This window comes from Poecilia reticulata, chromosome 7 (assembly GCF_904066995.2).
Source record: "Poecilia reticulata chromosome 7, P_reticulata-male-v2, whole genome shotgun sequence".
Lineage (NCBI taxonomy): Eukaryota > Metazoa > Chordata > Actinopteri > Cyprinodontiformes > Poeciliidae > Poecilia > Poecilia reticulata.
In genome coordinates this window covers 10020793-10041533 of record NC_088836.1, presented here as the reverse complement: position 1 = coordinate 10041533, position 20741 = coordinate 10020793, and the positions used below count along the sequence as shown (strand labels likewise).

Below are 20741 nucleotides of genomic sequence, written 5' to 3'. Positions count from 1 at the left end.
TTCATCCTTTTTGTCGTTTTGTGTTAGACCAGCACAAAGGAAAGCATAGCTGTGAATTAGAAGCATGACTTTACTGAAAGGAGAGAAATAACCTAAAAAAATCTGGTCTGTATTTGTTTCCCCCATTCTTATTCTGATTCTTGTGCAGCCGTTTCCCATCCGAAGCCGCCGAATTAGTAAAAAGTTTTCTACCAGATTCATCTTAACAAACTGCATCATAAAAGTTGTGAAACATTAAAAGCAGAGCTGGCTCATAAAACAATGTGCCATGTTTTGGAAAATTTGCACAGTGCAGAGATCTACAGCTCAGCTGGGTGGATCTGTTGAAAGGATCGGCCATTCACACATTGAATCTGGCATTTTAAGCCATTAGAAATCCCATCAGGAGTTCACCACAAGTCGTGTAAGAAACAGCTCAAACATGTGGCAAAAGGCCATCTGATTGGATGAAACCAAACTTGAACTTTTAGGCCTATAGCTGCAAAATGTGTGTTGCAGAAAACTGAAAACTTACATCCTGGTGGGAGAATCAATCATGATTCTTTATATTCAGCAACACTGATGGGACGATAAGTGGGACTAAATACAGGACAAACCTGGAATAAAACCCTTTTAGTGGTTGCTATTGACTGGGGTGGGACACCATCCATGCTGATATTAAATATTGACATTAGGTCAGATCCAGATCTAAAGTCAATTGGCAAGTCTAGAACATGTATGAAGATGTATTTTCAGAGCGGTTCTTCATCTGGCTGGCTGAGCTTAAGCTATTTTGCAAAAAAATAAATAAATAATAGGGCAAAATGTCCAGCAAAGCTGGTGGAGAGGCGGACCAGAAGACTTGCAGTTGGACCTGTAGTTTCCACAAAGTATTAGCTCAGGAGGAATTAATACAGTTGCCATGCTTTTCAATATTTTATTTAGAAAAAAACAAAACAAATTGAAAGCAATGTGTCGTTTTCATTCCACTTCACAATCATGGGCTACGTTGTACTGATCTATCACATAAAATTTTCCAATCAGCTAAATTGAAGCTTATGACTGTAACGTGACAACATTTGAAAAATCTTAAAGTGCAGAAACACGTCAGTTTTGTATTGTTCTAATTAAAATAATGTGCAGATTTTCCGTCACTCTGAGAGGGAATTTCTTCTCTCATGCTGCCCGATTTTCTGATTTGGTCTGTAATTAATGCAAATGAGCAGTTTTTAAAAAATAACATATGTTTGCTAATATTTATTTAGAGATTAAAAATCAACACATTAGTGTATACATAAGCAGAAACAAAGATATATTTAAGCAATTAACAAGTTATGGTCCAGACGTTCTGATCAATACAGTATATGTACAACATACAGAACAGTAAATAACACATTTGAAATTGTGAGTACCCATGGACAAAAACGTGTAGGTTTAGCTTAATACAATATAATGATGCTGAATACATTTACTTCAAGCAAATACATTTAGTAGAAAAAAATAAAATAAAACCTTTTCTCAGTAGGTTTCCAAAAAGAGGATGTCCCAGATTTTTCCGAAGCCCTCTGGATAAAATCCTCCTGCAGAGTGTCTGTCACTTCTCCATAACATCCTTCATCACTTCTCTCAGGACTCAGAAATTTGTTTCGTTCAACTCCTACGAAGCAAGAAGGACACGGGGAAAAAAAATCGAGAGCTTAAAAAGGAAAAAGTCCTTGCACGGAAAAGGAAACTTGACTTTCTAAAATATGTTCTCAGTAGACTTGATCTCAGAGTTTAATGAGGAGGAAAACCGAAGCTGCTGCTTGAAATTGTGACTCAGCATGAAACTGTCTCTGAAGTAATGGCTTGGAGATAAGTTTTAAATCATCATCTGACACTCTTGGGTTGTTTTGAACTTTGTAAACTGAATTTATAATAGTGAGGCTTTGAAGTAAATTTAACTACTTGCGAGTTTTTTTTTCCATGTAACTCTTATATAGCAATTTCTTTTCACATTAGCTACATTTTTTACATGCGTGCATGTGTGTGTGAGTGGTTTTATTGCACAAAACACCATATGATCTCATGTTGCCTTTGAAAGAAACACATGCAGGCTGGCTTGCATGCAAAGTTGAGCAATGATCTTCCCATTTGAATCTGCCTATTTCCTCTCATTGTTGTCGTGTGCATGCACTTATAATTATTTCAGTGCTGTTCTGGGTGTAAATCACGTTGATAGCCATGTATTTTATTTATTTATCTATGTTCTTTGCATAATTCCTCGGTCATAACAGAAACATAAGGCCGCTTGCACAACATAAACACAAGACAGAGCATGGACAAACAAAAGCGTGCAGGCGAGAATGCACAGGTGTTTAAATGTGAGGAGATCAGCACAAATGCAAACACAGCCAACGTAAGCCTTTAACTAGGCTATTTGTGTGTTTGTGCTGAACTCAGGGAGGACGTTTGCAGTCCTGGTCTGGTGGTGGAATGAAGAGTAATCTTCTAGCAAACAGCAAAGGTTGTCTGCTAAATTGTGCACGGGAAAGCATAAGTAATTTGACATCAAAACCCATTTAAGTGCAATTATGCACATCGATTCTGTGTGTTTAATTTGCAGTCTTGGTCGAGCCGCGTGGACGTGGCAGCGGTAAATGGGCCGAGCAAATGGGCTGTATTTTTATCACTGTTTATGGGGAGAAACCTGAGGCACAAACTGCTGAGGGGAACTGAGTCACATTCCCTCGCTTTAGTCTTTAGTTGGCTGAGGATTAAAGTCAGCAAACCTTCAAGTTCTACATAACAAAAAAAAAAATAAAAAATCTGTCCCGAAAACAAAAATGGTGAATTTAGCAAACAAACTGAGACAGTAATAACACATCAACAACTTTGGAAGAATTACATAAAGTAATATAGTGATATGATTCTTAGTATTGAAATGTTGTAATGAAACATGATGGGGTGTGCATAAGACTGACATGTCACTGTCATAAACATGACATAATGCATAGCATGAACATGAAGGATGCTTTATGAGTGTTTAGAACTGTTTGCAATGAAGTGTTTTTCGTCAAATAATAACACTTTTAATGCAAATGTGAATTAAAAGTTGCATCAAAAGTCAATTAAAAGCATCAGCTTAGCATTATTTGGTAAATCATTGCAATTTTATGCAAAGTTGCATTAAAACTTACATTAAAAGTCAATTAAAAGAGTCAACTTTGCGTTAAAAGGGACATTATTTACCAGTCTGCACAACCCTTCAAATAAAGTGTTACTTAAAATACTTCAGGAAATATTTTGTAATTTTTAAATTACAAAAATGCTTCCTAAAAATAATTCCTAATTTCTTTCTTAACCCGTTTTGCCTCAGGATGGACACAACGTCAGTCGACGTGAATGCCTGCTCTCACCTCTTGTTCATATTCTTCATCATACCGACTCTTTGATTTTTCAGACTGACAGTACAGGACCGCATCGTGGATGGAGTTGAAGAGGCAGGACTTTGTCACATTGCTGCTGAAGAATCCCCCGGCCTGTAGGCTCTCCACCACGCCGCCTAGGCACAACGATAACATTCAGAGATGAAACGTTGCACTAAGAAGCGAGAGAAGCTGAAAAGGCATGGAGCAACTAGAGGGATGCAGTAGAAAGGAAATCTGCAGAGTTGAGAAGAGAACAAACAACAGGAGGCTTTTTCTTGTCTACGGTGAAATGCACTATATTTTATGAATGCATGAATAATTTTGGCAGCTCTATTGCAGGGCTAAACACTTTAAATGAGCCAGTTTTTTCCTATCAAGTGCCATCAGCTCGCTGCAGGCTAATTAGTGCTGCTGGTCCTTTGAAGTAATCTGGACGGGTCCCAGCTTCCTGCACCAGCAGATTGTTTGTCCCCCAGAGATCCATGGGCTTTTTTTCTCTACATAGAAAATCAGGTCTAAATTTGTCAACCATTATCTAAACATAAAAAAGAAGAAAAGAAACAAACTGACACACTAGATTTTACTAAAGAAATGCTTATTTTCTCATGACACAGCAAAAAAAAAAAAGCTCAAATTGGCTGTGCCCGTCTAGAATACAGTTTAACAAAAGAGAAACCGAAATATAAACCTTATATGCTGACAAAGTCTGCTGTGAAAACCACACCAATGCAACTTAAGTAAAAAAAAAAAAAATTTCACTTTCAGTTTGACCAAAATTACTACAGATATTTGGGTCCTGATTCTGATGACACCAGTTTATATTCTGGTAATAGGCAGTACAAAAACCTGAAGGCTGGACTTACTTTGGCAGCAAGCTAAAATAACCTCAATGTCGATCTCTCCGTAGTCTCGCCGAATCTGAAACAGAAGCACAAATGTCTGAATCATTTATTTAATCCAGTTCACAGTAAACTTAAAAGTTTAAATGACAGGTAAATACTTGAGGAATGGATAAAGCATACTTCACAAAGGTATGAAAAATGCTGGTTTAAAGTTAGAGATTTTATGACATGTTGGTGTGTGTTCATCATTTTTCCCCTGGAACCTCTTCACCCTGAACCTCTCCCCTAGGCTGCTTGCTCCGATGTTCAGCTGTTTATGCTAATTACATCTTCTGGTACTGGGAGGGTTGATTCTGCTTAGTATACTGCCTGCAGGAGAGCTGCTGAGTGTGTGGGAGAGAGTTGAAAAAAATAAAGAACTGAGAATTTCAGCAAAAGACTGTTACCACGTGAATATATCACACTGGCTTTGCTCCAAAATGTATATCAAATCCCAAGATACTTCATGCAAAGGTGTAACTAACAAGCTTTATGAATATCATACAGATACAGACCTCTTTAACTGTTCTGATTTCTGATTGGTTTTTAATAGTGGCTACAAGGGGTGCACCAATTGCAGTTTCTTTGGCCAATCACTGATGACCGATTTTTAAAAACCCTGAGCTGCCGATTGTGATTTTGGATGATGATGATTTTGTTTTTTAGTTTAAAATGTCACTAAATGTTGAAAGAAAGTCGCTGAGTTGGCAACAGTCTAGACATGACCTGGAGGGTGGGTCCGTCAGTCAACCCTCTCTCACAACACAGCAAAAATAAACAGTGGTTTAATTTTTGAAACCCCTCAATGTTAAATGAAATTGGAGCCGGTTCATCGACTGGCCGATTTAATGTTGCACCATAGCGGTTACACTATACAACTCAACTGAAATCCCTCCAAGAAAGTGTAGGATGAACAAATGATTCAGAAACTGAGTCTAAACAACATCTACAAGAAAACATCTCACAACAGCTTGACAATATGAAGCGGTAGAAACTGGAATGACTAAAACATAATATTGGGAAAATTCTGTCATTCAAAAAAGTTCTACTAGCTCCCTACAAAGGGTTTTTTTTTATTTCTGTGGTCAAATTCAACCTTATTTGGTTGAATTTTTCAACCTTATTTGGTTGAATTTTTCAACCTTATTTGGTTGAATTTGACCACAGGTGTTGCTTTTATGTGCTGCTTAATTTTTTAAAATATATTTTGATAATCAATATTTTGCCTTTGTTCAGTCGTACAGGTCTTATTTTCTTACGCTTTTAATTGTCTTGACCCCGACTGTGTCCAGGAAGTTCACAGGGCTCAGGTCAAGGATAATGGCCCTTGGCAGCGAGGGGTCCGGATCGTTGTCCACGCCGATGATGGCGATGCCCTTCTGGTGCTCTGAATTTGGCTCCTCCTGCTGGATGGAAGAAGGCACGACAAAGTTAAGGTAAAAAAACAAAACAAAACAAACTTCAATTATCTCCCACAAAAATAGTTAAAACTGGGGAAATTCCTGAGTAGGAAGATCCGGTATGACAAAAAAAAAAATCTTGTCTGATAAATACTTCTTTCATTTTTTTCACTCTTTAGCTTTTGCTCACCATGTCGGCTTTATTCTTCTTGAGCTCTTTCTTCGCTTTCTTGGCCAGCCTCTTCTCGTGCCTCTTTCGTTTGGCTGCCAGTTTCTTCTTTATTGACAGCATCTTAGTGATGTCCAGGCCGCTCTAAAAGAAACAGCAAAGAAAATCATCCTTAAGTTTATTTTAAATGTTCCGTCGACAGGCGAGATCTACTGTAAGTCAACAGAACACAGGTTTTTATATGTCAGTCAAGATAAATCCAACTGCAACACCAGAATAAACAGACACACCAGGTTTGTTTGAATGACATGAAGAAACCTCCTTTATGCAAGGATTAAATATGCATAACACTAACTGCCTGTTTTATTTATATAAGACACTGTAGTACTCGCCACATTGATCCAGTGTGACGATTTCATTCATTTTTATTTCCAAGCGCATGTTTCCTGAAGTACAAGTTTAACGTTGCTCCTGCTGGTTCAAGCGTTCAACTCAAACGACTTTATCAACAAAACTTTTGCAAAACTACCAACTACATTCGCACAAGAAATGTAGTTGTAGTTGGGAGGCGGGTTTCAACACCCATCACTTGAATCGGTTCAGGCCTTAAAATAGCCTGAGGGATTATTGGAACATGCACGGTTAAAGTAATAATGGATAAACATGAACTCGAAGCTACACTTTAGAACAAGAAAAACTGGGAAAAGAATTAGAACCAAAAAAAAAGACGCTAAAACGTAGACGCCAATTACGCTTCATTAGCTTTCAAGTGCTCTCTGTGCAGACCATTCTGCATTTTCATTCATTATGAAAAAGACGAAGAAGCTGTCATTGACAGATATTAATCATGTCAAAGCAATCGCCTCTCCTCTACAGGTCATGCCCCTGAAAGCAGATTGTGAACATCACTGAATTTCTCTATTATCTCCAATCAACTGAGTTGTCCAGAAACAAAGCCGGACCAGGATTGGTCTGGTGGTGATTTCTCACCCTGTAAACAATCCCTGCAGCCTGTGCATGACGGCTCAATGAGAGCTCATATTAGTGCCTCCGAGATAAGAAAGCAAACGAGAAATGCTTTGGTTTTGACATGCTGACATTTTAATGAATGAGACGTTCCATTATCTCCTTCCCTGATTCAGTCTCTGCACCCCTCTCCGCTCCTGTCTGCTGGCATCTTTTGTCCACTTTCCCTCGATTTGTCTTCCCATGAGCAACAAGGAGAAGGGGAAGAAGGAGGAGGAGGAGGAGAAGGAGGAGGAAGACGAGGAGGGAGAAAAGGAAGAAGAGGGGGGAGGCAGAGGACGGGGTGTTGGAGGAAAAACTTAAAAAGAGAGGAGAAATTAGAGGGATGGCGTTTTTAACAATGTCTGTCATGGCTGTGATGTGTGAAAACGGTAACGTGCCTCATCTGTTGTTAGTGTGTCAGAAGTGATGTTTGTAAAAGAGAAGTTGATTGCACAGAAAAATGTGACAAGATGGATTGGAGCTGCTGCTGGTTCTTCTATTTTGCTTGCATGTTGCATGTGTGTGCGTGTGTGTGTGTGTGTGCCTGCATATGAGTCTGCCTGGTTCATTAAATCAGGGCTTAGTGTCCGTCATGGTGCTCGCGTGACTCCGATACTGCTTTTGGGTGCAGACACATTAATATATCAGCATGCATGATTATGCGTGTTTTCCTTCAGGAAAAAAAAAAAAAAAGAAAACGAGAGCATATTTTGTTGTCACTTTTCAAAATATTAGGGCTTGAAGCCAAGTTTGAATACATCAAGTCCCATTAGGAGCGGATTGTGGCTTTAATGTTGTGTTTGTGTTCGTGCTGTCACCTTTTCTCCCAGAGCTTCCTGGTACATCTCAGCATTGGCAAAGTAGAGGGTGGCAGAGGAACGGAAGATTAATATTCCTGGCACCTGCTTCGCCTAAAATCAGTTAATGAGGTAAACACAGAAAAACATTTAGTAAATGCTCCAACTAAAGTCAGACTATAAACTAAAGCTAATATTACAGCAAATATCTAATATCTGCACAACATGTTGTGCAGATACAATCTGGTTGTTGTCCCACTAATCTTGAATCATATGATAGTTGTAACTTGAATCTGCTGGTGAAGCTGAATACGCATCAGGCTTTTCACATTTTGTCAGTTTACAGTGGCTATGTAATGTATCACAGCAGCAGCAACTCATTGCATTTATGCATCTAAATCCAGCCTGGTGTCATAAAATAAATTGGTTGGTGAGTGTATTGTAAAATAGTAAGCAGATCAAACTGATCAGGCTGGCCTATGTCTCCTTCCACAGACAAATATCGGCACAAAAATGAAACTAAAAAGAAAATTAAAATATTTTAACATGGACAAATAGAGATGTAAACTAAAATCGTTAAAATATATAATTGTTTCTCAAAATATCTTAGCTGTATGTCTTGTGCCAAATAGACTCACAAGATACAAACAGGCCAAAAGCATAGAGGTCACAGTACTGACCTTTTCCATGCATGAATGTTAGTTTTGCACTGACTTGTTTTTTATATATATTCTCAATTTATTAACCAAATCTTAATAAATGTTTATGTCAAACGGTTTTTAGAATTTACCTTATCATAGTCTTCCACAGGCTTGTAAATGTCAGTGCCTGCCACTTGTCCGAGCAGAGAGTATTTGGGTCTGAAACGCACACAAAACAAAGAAGTGAACTGCACTTCATGTTGAAATTTTATTGCTATATGTTGTAAATGTTAATAAAGTGCATGGCAAAGTTTAGATCTATGTTATCACGTTGCTCAAAAGGAGAAAAAACATTCAGTGCTTCCTCTACTGCCTCTGAGCTCAGACTCTCTCAGTAGGTGTGACATTTCTAATCCTTCTTATATTTAAACTTCATCATGTAGACGTAAGCAGCAAGGTCTCCTTACAGCTGTGTCCTGAAGATCACAGTGAGCATGGAGAAGGCGATGGCAGCAGCCAGTCCCAGGTCAGGGTTCAACAGCACGGTCAAGATGAAGGTGGCCACCCAGACCAGCTGAAGAAACAGAGAATTACATGAGGACCCAAAACAAAACAATGGCTGTATAGTAAAGTATAAGGATTTAGTAACAAAAACTATCAAGAAAATTTAAATTCCCTGATTGTGTACAGCAAAAGAAGTGTTTTGGAGAATTTTGGAGTGGTCTAGTCAAAGTCCAGACTTAAATGCGACTGAGATATTTTTTTAAAGCTTTTGTCGTTTAAAAAAAAACATTATAATTTGAAAACTTAGATGTTAATATTCTTGATAATAAAACATTTACATGTATCAACAAAATATATAAGAAATTCCTAAAGGGGATTTTTTTCAGCATAGTTCAGTGAACAAGCATTAACCTCTGATGTCTGGAGGATTTACATTAAACCAGCAGAAAAGCAGGAGAGATGTTTCGAGTGATAATATATTGATAATGGAGAATAAATAACATAAAAGTGTAAACATTTTTGTCAAAATGAAAAACAAAAAAGAAAAGAGAATCTGTCTTTGCTAATAAACCTCTTCCTTGCCAACATTTTGGCACACTCACCATGTCGATTTTATTGCTTTTCCACAGAGCGGGGATGTCCAAGAACTGCTTCATCATGCCATGGAGATTAACGAAGATGATGGCAGCCAGCACTGCCTGAAAAAAAAATCATCAAGCAGAGCAATTTGTGTGGGTGTGCAAAACGAAGTTTGATGAGATCAACACTGGAGTTAAAGGGCCACGAAAGGCAACTTGGACATAAACTCAGACATTAAAGTTTATTTTAAGGATTTTAAACGACTGACATGACCTAACAGAGACCCGCACATATTAGATGACGTGGTGAAAAGCATTATGGCAGGATAAAAAGCATCCCAAACCCTTAATCCTGAACAATCTGGTTGCATTTTAGAGCACAATCCTCAGCTGTGAGGTAAGTCTCTCCTGAGCCGGGCTCAGAGTGGGCCTTGTAATTCTGCACACATTTTCCCACTTGGCTTTGGATGTGTGTTGTTCACCACTGTGTGTGTGTGTCTGTGTGTGTGGGTGCGTGTGTGTGCAAACACACATGCGAATACCTTGGGTAGATCTTCAAAGAGAGATCCAATCCAGAGAGTGATGAAAAGGATAACCACTGCCGACAGAGCCCCAGCAACCTGCAGCGAACAGAAAGGAAAAACAGGCACATGATGAATGGATGGATATCGAGCGAAAAAGATCAGAGGAAAAAACATTAGAGAGTAACTTTAAAGAGATTAACGAGGCAGCGATTAGCAGTGTGAACTGAAAGAGGGAGAAGAATTAGTGAAGCGTAGGTAAATGTTCATGTTTTTTGTTCAAACGGGCTGGTTGGTTAATAACGACATGGGCTTGAATCTGGTTTAAGGTGAAGTGTAGACAGCAGTCTGTATAGCATGTGTTTTAGGAATAACTTATGGAGTTCTTTAAACGTTTTCAAATCTGTCAAGGAGACAAACTGTAAATGCTGCATGACATTTCTGAGAATCGTTTTCTTCAAAATGTTTCAAGTTTGAAGAAGCTAAGACTTTCCATCACGGTGTTGAACTTCAGGTGAATAAGGTGGTGACATGTTGTATTGCATTCCCTGATAAAAATTGGTAAAAATCAATTGAATAAATGTATCTTAACATATTTTTTGACCTCAATCCTGTGTGGTGGAAAGATAAACTCAGTTATGACAACTTGACATTAACCAAGAAATCATTACTGTTATAAATTTGTTATAAAAGTATTACTGATTGCACTTTAAAAATTAGGTAACTTTATGTTATTAAAGGTAAAGTTTAAATGGTAATGATTTCTTGGTTAATGTCAAATTGTCATAACAAAGACATTTTGAATAATGTCAACTTTGTATTAAAAGTGTCATAATTTACCGAATGACGCTTTATGACAACAGTCATAAATATTCATGAAGGCTTATTCATGTTCATGACAGATTTTATGTCATGTTTATGAAAGTGTCATGACAGTCTTATTCACCCCCCTTCAACTAAAGTGTTACCAAATTTTCATTATCAGCACACATCTGCCTTCTTTTTAAAAGCATGTCTTCTTCTCTTTCCCATTTTGAATTGTGGCTGCAGGACATCAGATCCTGTCAGGAAGACGTAGACAACTTATTGAACTTTCCTAAGCACTTTGATCAATTGGAAACAGTAAATCAAAAGATGACTCGGAAACATTTACTGGTGCTGCTGGTTTAGGATCTATACAAAGTGGCATTTTTCTTTTAAAAATGTGTAGAAATTAAAAGATGCCTAATTTAGCGCTCTATATCACAGGTGCTGACATTTGTGGAGGATAAATTACATGCAATGTGAATGAAACAAAATCTAATTTAAATCCATATTAGTCTTTAAGAGGTGAAAAAAGGCCAGAGCTCAAAGGTCAAAGTAGAATTTCTATGGCCTGAAATGAAAGAGGGAATGAATATCAAAGCTGGAGCCGTCATGCGACTCTGTTTAACTAGTGCTGTCTGTAATGAACACCATTCACAGGCTCTAATAGGCAACATATTGTGTGCTGCAAACCAGACACAGACTTTCTTTTTTCCTCCTGTCAGGGAAGGCATTGCTTCTTTTTATAGCAGCAGAATGTCAGATCACTTTCTAAACACGTTACAACACGAAGTAAATATTTAAACATTTAAACATTTCACTTTTAGATCTAGAGTGTCTCCTCTCCTCAGGTGACTCATGCCTTTTTCTGTTTTGGCAAGTTATTGATGTTAAAGTTAAATCTATCATATTCTTTTTTAAAACAAACTTGTCCATTTGACTGCTCATTACTATCTTTGTTCTTCTGTTACTCGTTGCTAGAGACAAGCACATTTTGTCTCTAGATCTTAGCTTCATTTCTGAAGGAGCCGAATCAGAACATCAGCATAACCTCACAACATTATGACCACCTCTCTAATAACGCTCGGTCGCTTCTCCCTTCCCGTTTGCTGCCAAAACAATCCTGACATACATCGACTCCATCAGACTCCTGAAGAAGTTGTGTGTCTGGTACTGGCAGCAGATCCTTCAAGTCCTGCATGCTGCAAGGAGAGGCCTGTATGGATCAAACCTGTCTGTTGGTCACGTTTACTCGAGACTGGTGTCTGGAAACTGCGGGTATTTTTGGACGTTGGCTGGGGAAAAGTTCCACGTTTACACGGTACTGCCAAGACATCTCGAATCCACTGTAGTTGTCATGCCAGGCCACTGTGCGGCGCTGTGATTTCAGAATGTCGCTGAACATGCACGCGCTTTTGACCCTTGGCTTCCACTTCATTTAGAAAATAGCAAAACAGCAACTAGTCTCTGATGAACCAGTGCTAATGTAACATTTATATATTCTGTGCATGCATTCCAACCTGGGTTTTTCCTCCGGTGCTTTCCTGAACCAAACTGCGAGACATTGAGCAGCTGATGGCGAAACACTGGAAAATTCCTCCAATTGAATTACTTAAGCCAAGGGCGATTAGCTCCTAAACCAACCAAACAAACAAACAAACAAAAAAACAAGACTTATACACTAGAGTCAACAGCGAAACACATTAGATATTATTAATCAGTCCCTAATCACACTACCTGGTTGCTGTCGACTTTGTAGCCATATTTCAGTGCAAATATTCGTCCCAGGGAGATAGCAATGCCGTAACCTACAACAGCGAGGGCAAAGGCATCCCCAACCACCTGGCCAAACAGGGACATATCAGGTACAGCAGGTGGCTGGAGACTGCCACACAAAGATGGCGGACAGAAAAAGAGACATTACACACTCCTCTTGTACAAGAGATGCTAAGTAGTGCATGTGTTTTCCTCACCCAGAGGGAATGTTTCCCACTACATCCACTCCATATCTCTCCTCCAGGTTGACTTGCCAAGAGACAACTGTTGCTATGATTACCTAGAAAGACCATAATAGATCAATTCAATGGTCTAATTAGTGTTTTGCTCATGCAAACTTTCCTTTGTACTTACAGCAAGTAGCTCCATGGGCAGGGGGACAGGGAGCTTTTTACTCAAGAATGCATTTAGCTCCTTGGCAAGAATGAGGGCGACAATGGACACGATAGTGACCACCAATGTGCCAATATTTGTCTTTGGAAGGAGATAGCAGATCTCCACCACCGTCTGAGAAGGAAAAACAAAGTACTGTCATATCATCTTAGAAGGTATTTCTACCTTACACGTAGAAATAAAAGTGGTTTTTCTTACGTAAATCAAGGAAATGGGTCCACTGTGTCTCTTTGGGTGGAGACCAAAGATATATTTCAGCTGAGAAACAATGACGTGTATGGCAGCTCCCGTTGTATAGCCTCGGACGAGGGGTTCGGACAGGTAAGTTACCACAAAACCAAACTGGACCAAACCGAGCAGAATCTGCACACATGGCAAACAGAAATCTGAATGTTCGCAATCAGGAAGTTTTGCAAATGTTTTTACGTTTATGCAGATTTTCTTGCACCTGGGAAAGAAGACTTTAAGTTGAAATCCTGCTCTAAATCTTCATTGGAATGGTTTAAATAAAAAATTTGATTCAGGATCCTCTTAGGGTATTTGAGTTTTTTTATTTTCTGCCCTTGAATCAACCAAAATGTGGCAATTTACTGATTTTCAACCCTGTTTGTCTTCCACTTGGTGAGATATTTACTAGTACAAGGGCAAAAGACATTCAAAGCACTACATTTTCCTAAAATTGCACAGCTTTTTCCTAAAGATAACAATTTTCCTAGAAAGCAATTGTTCTGCCATCTTCACCTTTTATCCAAAACGAAAAAACAAAAAACAACAAGAAGATGTAATTGCTCATGTATAATCTTTAAAATCTGTATAATTTTGGGTATTTCTACTTTTACACATCAGACTTCTGAACCCAGCTTTGATATTTTACTTGTTAAATACAAAAGTCTACTGGTTCAGTTCACATGTTGCGTTCATGCTGACTCTGATTATCAGATTGGAAATCTCTCTTAGACGATCCAGTCATGTTGTGGATAAATACTCTTCCCTATGCAGACTCAGTATTAGCACTCATCTTTTTAGAGTGTATGAAGTGTTTTATTTGCACTACACTGTGTTGTTTAAAACGTGTGCCTAGCAGGAAGCATTTCGTGAGCTGATGGTGCTGGTAGATAGTCATCGTCCAGCATTCACTGAGGTGTAAATGAAGCTGCAAAGTCTGCTTTACAACGCACCTGAAACAAGCCCGATATAAAAGTGACTGCAACAGCTATTCGGACCCGCTCTTGATCCCGGGAAGCGAAGTCGGTGTCGCTGGTGTTGGTCACGTTGTTCCAGAACTCAAAGTCAGAATCTGGTGCCAGTCGGTCGACCACCCCTCCTATCATTACGCTCATCACCGCGTATGTTCCTGAGGAAGGACGGCACAATTAGAAAACATTGATCTTAACGACGTAATTGCAGCTCTGGCTCTTTTTATCTGTGGCTGTTGTCCTGTTGGAAGATCAATCTCAGCCTCATTCTCTAGTGTTTTGTAGCCTCTGACAAGTTTTCTTCCAGGACTGTCCTAAATTTAACTCTATCCGTCCTCCCCACCCACTCTGACCAGCTCAATTCGACCCCAGCAGTGTCGTCACTAACTGGGAATAATTTAAAGCAAACATGAGGGATTTGATTATTTCATTATGTTCTAAAAAAAAAAAAGAAAACCTCAGTCCCCTATAATTTTTAATATAATAGATACTGAAGTTAGTCAAGCTTAATTGTCATCCCCCCAAAAGCTGATTTAATCAAGAAACATGTGTCCCCACAGCCACAGTTTAATATTTTATCCAACTTCAATGCCAAATATCTTGTTTTCAAATTAACATTTCAAAATTATGAATACGAAGAGAAGGCAGCTTGTTTATTTGTTCAACAATTAAAGCAAAAATGAATCTGCTAACAAGGACTAACGCATACCAATAGCTTAGGTATGAATAGCTCCTTTAATAACTTTTACCAATCACTGTATTCTTCCAGTCCACCTTTGGATGCGTCAGACTTTTTAAATCCCTGGATATTCCTTTTATCAACCTTGTTTTATTGCCGCAATAGAATGTAAAGTGGTAAATCTCCAAGACAAGATCGATTTCAAAACAGATTTGTTTAATCACAACTTTTCCACTATTACTGTCTAGATCCAAGAGACATGATGATTTTTCTGGGAATTGGATCAGTTGCCAGTTATAAAAGTAACTTAATGGGTCAGTGCAACAAACCTACCAATCGAGATGTGCTTCGATGTGCCAAAAATGAAGTAGATGAGGACTGGGTAGAAGGAGGAGTAAAGACCAAATATCGGAGGAACGGATGCCAGCAGTGCATAGGCCATGCCTACAGGGATACAAGCACAAAGAGAAATAATAGTTTCTGCCATACGGAGACTTTTTATGGTTATGAAAACTAATTGAGCTCTAATCCAGTTCATCTCAAGAACTTGAATGCAGCAGAGAATGAGTTAGAAGACCAGGGCTCACTACACTTTAGGAAGGATTGAGCTGAAAACTGATTGTTTTAAGGTCAAACCAAAAGAAAGTCAAATACAGCTTGATTTGCTTATTAAAAGACTGACTATCTTGGTACTAATTAACTTACCACTATAAACAAATCATTTATGGCTCCGTCTCTCCCTTCTGATTCTGCAACCATCCCCACCTCCACCCACACCCACTGGCGCTCCGTCTCACCCTGTGGCAGCTGCATGATCCCCACGCTGATTCCTGACACCAAGTCACCCAAAGCATTTTCTCTGAACGCGTAGCGAGGCAGCCATGATGCAACAGGGAACGTCCCCAGCATGCAGTTCTTCACCTTGGGCCCACTGCAGCTGAGCGTGTCGAAGTGATAGAATGAAAAAAACAAAAACAAAACAAAAAAACAAGAAATTTAGAACATAACACTGATATCAGCCCAGAAGTATATTCCACAACCTAATTTTAAAATTTGCTCCCAAGCCAACTGGAAATGTCTTTGTGTTGATTCGAGCTCATTTGGGATGTTGACTCATCATGTTTCCCTCCATTAGAAGGACCCGAAGCCTTTAGTTTTAAGTAAATCAAATAAATTCCACCAAACTTGGGGAATTTGACTCAAATGTAACTTTTCACATCCTCACTTGGCAGGATTTATGATTCCGGGAACATGTGACTTTGCAGCTGCATTTATTTTTAGCGACCCAACGTGTGATATGTTTTCCACAACCACGTGTGTTTATTTCTGCTTTCTGTATTTGTTACCGCAGAAAGCAGTTCTCTGAGTGTTAAAGAGTTGAAAAAGTACTTTTATGAAGTAAACAAATGAGTTCATGAATGAAAAAAAAAATTCGTTTGAGGCATTTCACAATTTATTTAAGCATCATAAAAATAATTTTTAAAAGATAAACGACGTTATTTAGTTTTTCTTCTGCTCTGGTTCCTCTTGAGAACATGGAACACTGTAACTTTGAGAGGCCAATGCTAATTGGAACAATTCACCTTGGAAACACTTTGAAAACACATTTGGAAGGTAAAATCTTGAACTAAGTGAATGCTGTACGCAGTGACAGAATCACAGAACTTCATAAATCTACGTTTTTTTCCTATTTTTTCAGTGAAGCCTTTTCTCAAACCCGGTGGCAGGCGGTCCAATTGGACCAGCGGCCCCAAACCAAACAACTGCTGGTGAAATGCAGCATGAAATAATTCAGCATTTGATTGGTTAACCTGCACCACGGCTCCACTTCAGACCCATTGAATTGAACTGAGTAGTTAACCACACCCACTAATTCTGACGAATGCAGCTCGCAAAATAAAACTAATTCCTGTGACCGTGAAATAATTACCATTAGTATTTCCATATGTGTTTTGTAAAATACAGATTGTTATTAGTGAGAATAAGGTGTACATATTCCACGTAAATAATATATAATAATTTATTTCCAGTTTTAAGTGAATTATTGGCCGAAATGAGTTATGAATTTATTAAAACCCTGACCTACAGTCAGATGAGGCTGATGTAACTAAAGAGGATGTACCACTTGATATGTCTGATAGGTAAAAAAAAGGAGTAATTTATTAAGAATTTGAAAAATGCCTGTTTTTTTAAGACTTTGTATTTTTCACTCAGTTTGTTTGTCACATATTTATTTCAAAGTCCTTCTGAGTGGACATGTGCTTTTTGACATGGCCTGGATTTACCTCGCTGAGTCTTTTAGTTTGTCAAGCAGAGATGGTTTGGTGTGGCTCTTCTCTCCCATCTCGTCCAGATCGTCTTCGTCCAGGACGTTCCTGTTGACTTTGTAGGTCACTCGTCTTCTTCCCTCCATGGCTCCAATGAGCTGCCAGCAAATTCTCAATTAGTATTGGAAAACATTAGAGCCACATCGGTGGCCCCAGTACGTCTTGAGGCATCCGTTGTTGTAGTGTTAATGCTGTCAAGGAGTCAAAGCTTCTCATCTTTTTTTTTTTTTTTAAAGTACATTCGAAAGGCTTTTCTGTGACTGATTGACTTTTTATGACTGAGTTATTGCTTCTGACTGATTCACTGTTTTGAATTTGAAGTTATGTAACTTGGTGAAAAATGTTCTGCTGAAGCTGATCAGAACGGCTGATAAAGACAGTTAAAAAAAAGAAGTTTATCAGCAAAATATGAGAAAAATATTTTTGAGACCCCAGGATGTGATTGGTTAATTTAAAATGCAGTTTTATATTTCAAACTTGTGATAAAAATAAACCAATAATTACCTTGGTGTATTTCAGTAAAAAAAAAGAAAAAAGAAAGAAAAGATAAAATTCCAATCTTCAGCTCCCAAACTTAGACACGAATCCTGGATTCCTTTGAAACTCTGATGAGAACCATGCAGGTTTGATGCTACATGATATAAATGTTTCTGTCTGATGTTCAGATATTCTGTTCAGAAGCTCCAAATCCAAAAGTAATCAGGACTTTAATAAAATGGTTTTAAATGTATATTTTCCTCCAGTGAAGGCTTCCTCATAAGTCATACGTTTGCACTTCTCTCTTTGTGGTGAATAAATCCAGCCTGAGCGCAGAGACAGATCCTGGAGGACAAACTCAGTCTGCTGCAGAGTTTTCATCAGCTCCAAGAGCCTCAGAGCTAAATGTCCTCGAGGCTGTCACTTTTACAACTGTGGACTAGCTGCTCTTCTGTTGTGGCTTAAGTGCCTCAGATACTGATACGACACCAGACTTGGTTAAGGAGAGTCGGAGCAAAGTTCTTTGAATGGAAAGAGCAAATGGAAACAGAGGAGGCAGAGATAACTGTTGTCCATGCACGTTGTGTGTGTGTGCACGCATGTGTGTGTGTGTGTGTACCAGGTTTTCTTATCCTTATGGGGTACCTATTTCTGTCTACAATGTGGGGTTATGGGGACCATTGCTCCTTGTGGGGACATTTTCTTGGTCCCCATGAGGGAAATTGTTGTTATTGGGTTAGTGGTTATGTATGTGATGGATGGGGTTAGGGTTAGGATTATGGTAAGGGTTAGGCTGTAGAAATTAATGAAAGTCAATGTGAAGTCCCCACAAGTGATGAAAACACGACTGTGTGTGTGTAAGCGTGTGTGCGTGTGTGTAAGCGTGTGTGTGTGTGTGTGTGTGTGCGTGTGTGTGTGGGGGTGTGTGTGTGTGTGTGTTATTACTGACTAAATGAGTCAGCACACTGCTTTTTTAACACTGCAATCCCAGTTTTCAGAATTTCAATAACTCACATGATGCAAAGACTATGTTTAAAAAAATCTGCAAAAGTGAACCAAGTGGATGTCAGTTTAAGGACATACGGATCTGCAGAATTTATGAAGCACTCTTTAAACTGTGCAAAAGCTCTTAAATGTGTTTTATCTGTTCGTCATTATTTATGACAAGATTAGCGTGTAATTTCCCTCTTGTCAATGGTATCCTTGCTAATTTGGTTTCACAATTGTGCCAAAGGAATGTGGAAAAGATTTTTACGTAACTGACACTGCTTGCCTAAACAGGGTTTAGACTTATTCACTTCCAAGACAGAAGGATTAATATCACTAAATTCTACTTGCAAACTGAATATGCAGAAAGCCGAGAGGCACACTTACAATTAAATCACACGACTGCCATTCGGAACAATGTTCACTGTGAAATCTTTTATCAGCCATACATGTGTCAAAGGTCAGGTTGTGTTTTCTTCAAATAAAAACAGCTTTCCAGGGATTTTTATTCAAAGTTTCCACATCACTTTCATGAAGAGTTTCACCACTGCCCCGATGCTGCCGCGGAGGCCACACGAATGCACACTAACGCAATGTTTACCGAGTAATTTATGATTAGCCTTAATGATTGAAAGTCTTAATGGACACATGGTTAATGATCAACGTCTTTAAGGAGTTCATCTCAAGCACTGACACATCTCATTTAGCTCAGGTTCACTCACGGTCAGTCACAGAGCAAGCATGTGTGAAAACATCTAAAGAGTTATTTAAAATTAAATAGTGTTGTATTCCTTTTTAATTGTGTTATTTTTAGTTAAAAAAAAACAGATGTGCAACAGCATTAAAAATATAGTTGGGTAATAAGGCATGGATTGTAGTATAGTTTTGGTATAGTTCTTAAAAAGCTAACTGAGAACTAAGAATACTAAACCTGCAAGCTCATCAATTGATATTTGTAAAAAACTGTAGTGTATGTTTGTCCTGTATGTTGTTTGGACAAAAGTAGCTAATTCTTTTTTTAATCATTGTTACAAACTCCTAATCTCTCTCTGCATACAGAGTACTCTGTCACCTTCAGGTGACCAGACCAAGCTCTGCACCGGCAGTGGCTGCATGGTTCTGTTGCATTCTCCTGAGGAGGAGACGGTTCTGCAGTTTTCTCAGCACTCCCAGTCAGTTTAAAGTCTTCTTCTGGACAGTAAATGTGGCTCCATGACGTTTTGAATTTGGCTCATGCTGGATTTGCTTCTGTACAGTAAAAAATTTAAATTAAAAATCACCATCATTAGCATCCCATAATTGTATGAGTCGACATCCAGCACTTGTAATTTTCCCACTTGTAGCTCTGCCACACAACTGGTGTGTTGGCGGTTTCCATTTCTGGGAAGAGTTCAGCTTGTGTCACAGGTGACAGCTCAAGTTAAATGAGGGGAACTTTGACACCACGGGGTTTCCCTATAGGATAATGGTCCCAAACACAAACAAAACCTGTTTTTGGAATGAATAAACGTTAACCTTCCAGAACTGACTTGACCTTCAACCTTGTTGAAGATTTAACATCCCTGCTTAAAAAGTAGCACCTAACCAAAATACCAAGCACTCTGTGACCTCTCTCAGAAGACAGGCCAAATATCCACCTAAAACTGTGCAAGAAGCCAGACGATGGCTGCAAGAAATGTGCCTTATTAAAAATATTTAGCCAAATATCAGTGAGGGTGTACACATATTTTTATGTTTGACCATGATTACAACTGGACTCATTTAAAAACTATTTTGTACTTATTTTTACTGTGTATTAAATATAGCATCTATAGCGCCTTACACAGTTTTATGTTAAACTGTGAAAGGTGACCTTGGGGGTCAAGAAAGGTGCCTACAAATAAAATGAAGCATAAAATTGTTGTTATGCCTGTCCTACTTGTGAGCGGCGGTAAAACTTTGCACAGACGAAACTTTGGTTTGACCTGGTTTCTTTCCCCGACGAGGTGAGACATTCAAATTAAAAAGGCATCAAAGTCTAACCTTTACCTTTATTCTCTTGGTTTTCGAGTTCAACTCGTTCAGGTACTCATTGACAGACGGTGCCACTGTCATGTCGTTTCTTCTTGTTGATTTGTGAGGGAATTTTGACTCAGCCTAAAATGTTCAATGAAAACAACATGCAGTCAGGCCATTTCGCACATTTTGTAAACGTTTTTACAGCTTCCAGCTGGA

At 38.7% G+C, this 20741-nt stretch overlaps 1 protein-coding gene and 1 long non-coding RNA gene across 3 annotated transcripts; one reads left to right on the top strand and one right to left on the bottom strand.

Moving 5' to 3' along the window:
* Positions 1–959: 959 nt before the first annotated feature.
* Positions 960–19235, bottom strand: slc26a6.2 (solute carrier family 26 member 6, tandem duplicate 2). 2 transcript variants are annotated; one of them, XM_008413200.3, is made up of 20 exons: positions 17568–19235; positions 17022–17161; positions 15534–15673; positions 15070–15180; positions 14040–14215; positions 13060–13224; positions 12823–12975; positions 12666–12748; positions 12430–12577; positions 12213–12326; positions 9910–9987; positions 9392–9487; positions 8753–8859; positions 8435–8504; positions 7666–7758; positions 5861–5983; positions 5530–5676; positions 4253–4307; positions 3378–3523; positions 960–1636 (listed from the first exon to the last, which is right to left on the bottom strand). In XM_008413200.3, the coding sequence occupies exons 2-20, from the start codon at positions 17147–17149 to the stop codon at positions 1613–1615; spliced, it is 2157 nt and encodes a 718-aa protein (XP_008411422.1). In that variant the 5' UTR covers positions 17150–17161; positions 17568–19235; the 3' UTR covers positions 960–1612. The 2 variants fall into 2 exon arrangements, with proteins under 2 accessions (XP_008411422.1, XP_081464949.1); XM_081608823.1 differs by lacking the exon at positions 17568–19235 and having other exon boundaries at positions 17022–17531.
* On the top strand, positions 3517–9525 carry LOC103467118 (uncharacterized). Its single transcript, XR_534036.3, has 4 exons — positions 3517–3673; positions 5563–5706; positions 7678–7776; positions 9419–9525. It is a non-coding gene; the product is annotated as an uncharacterized LOC103467118 (long non-coding RNA).
* Positions 19236–20741: the final 1506 nt, after the last annotated feature.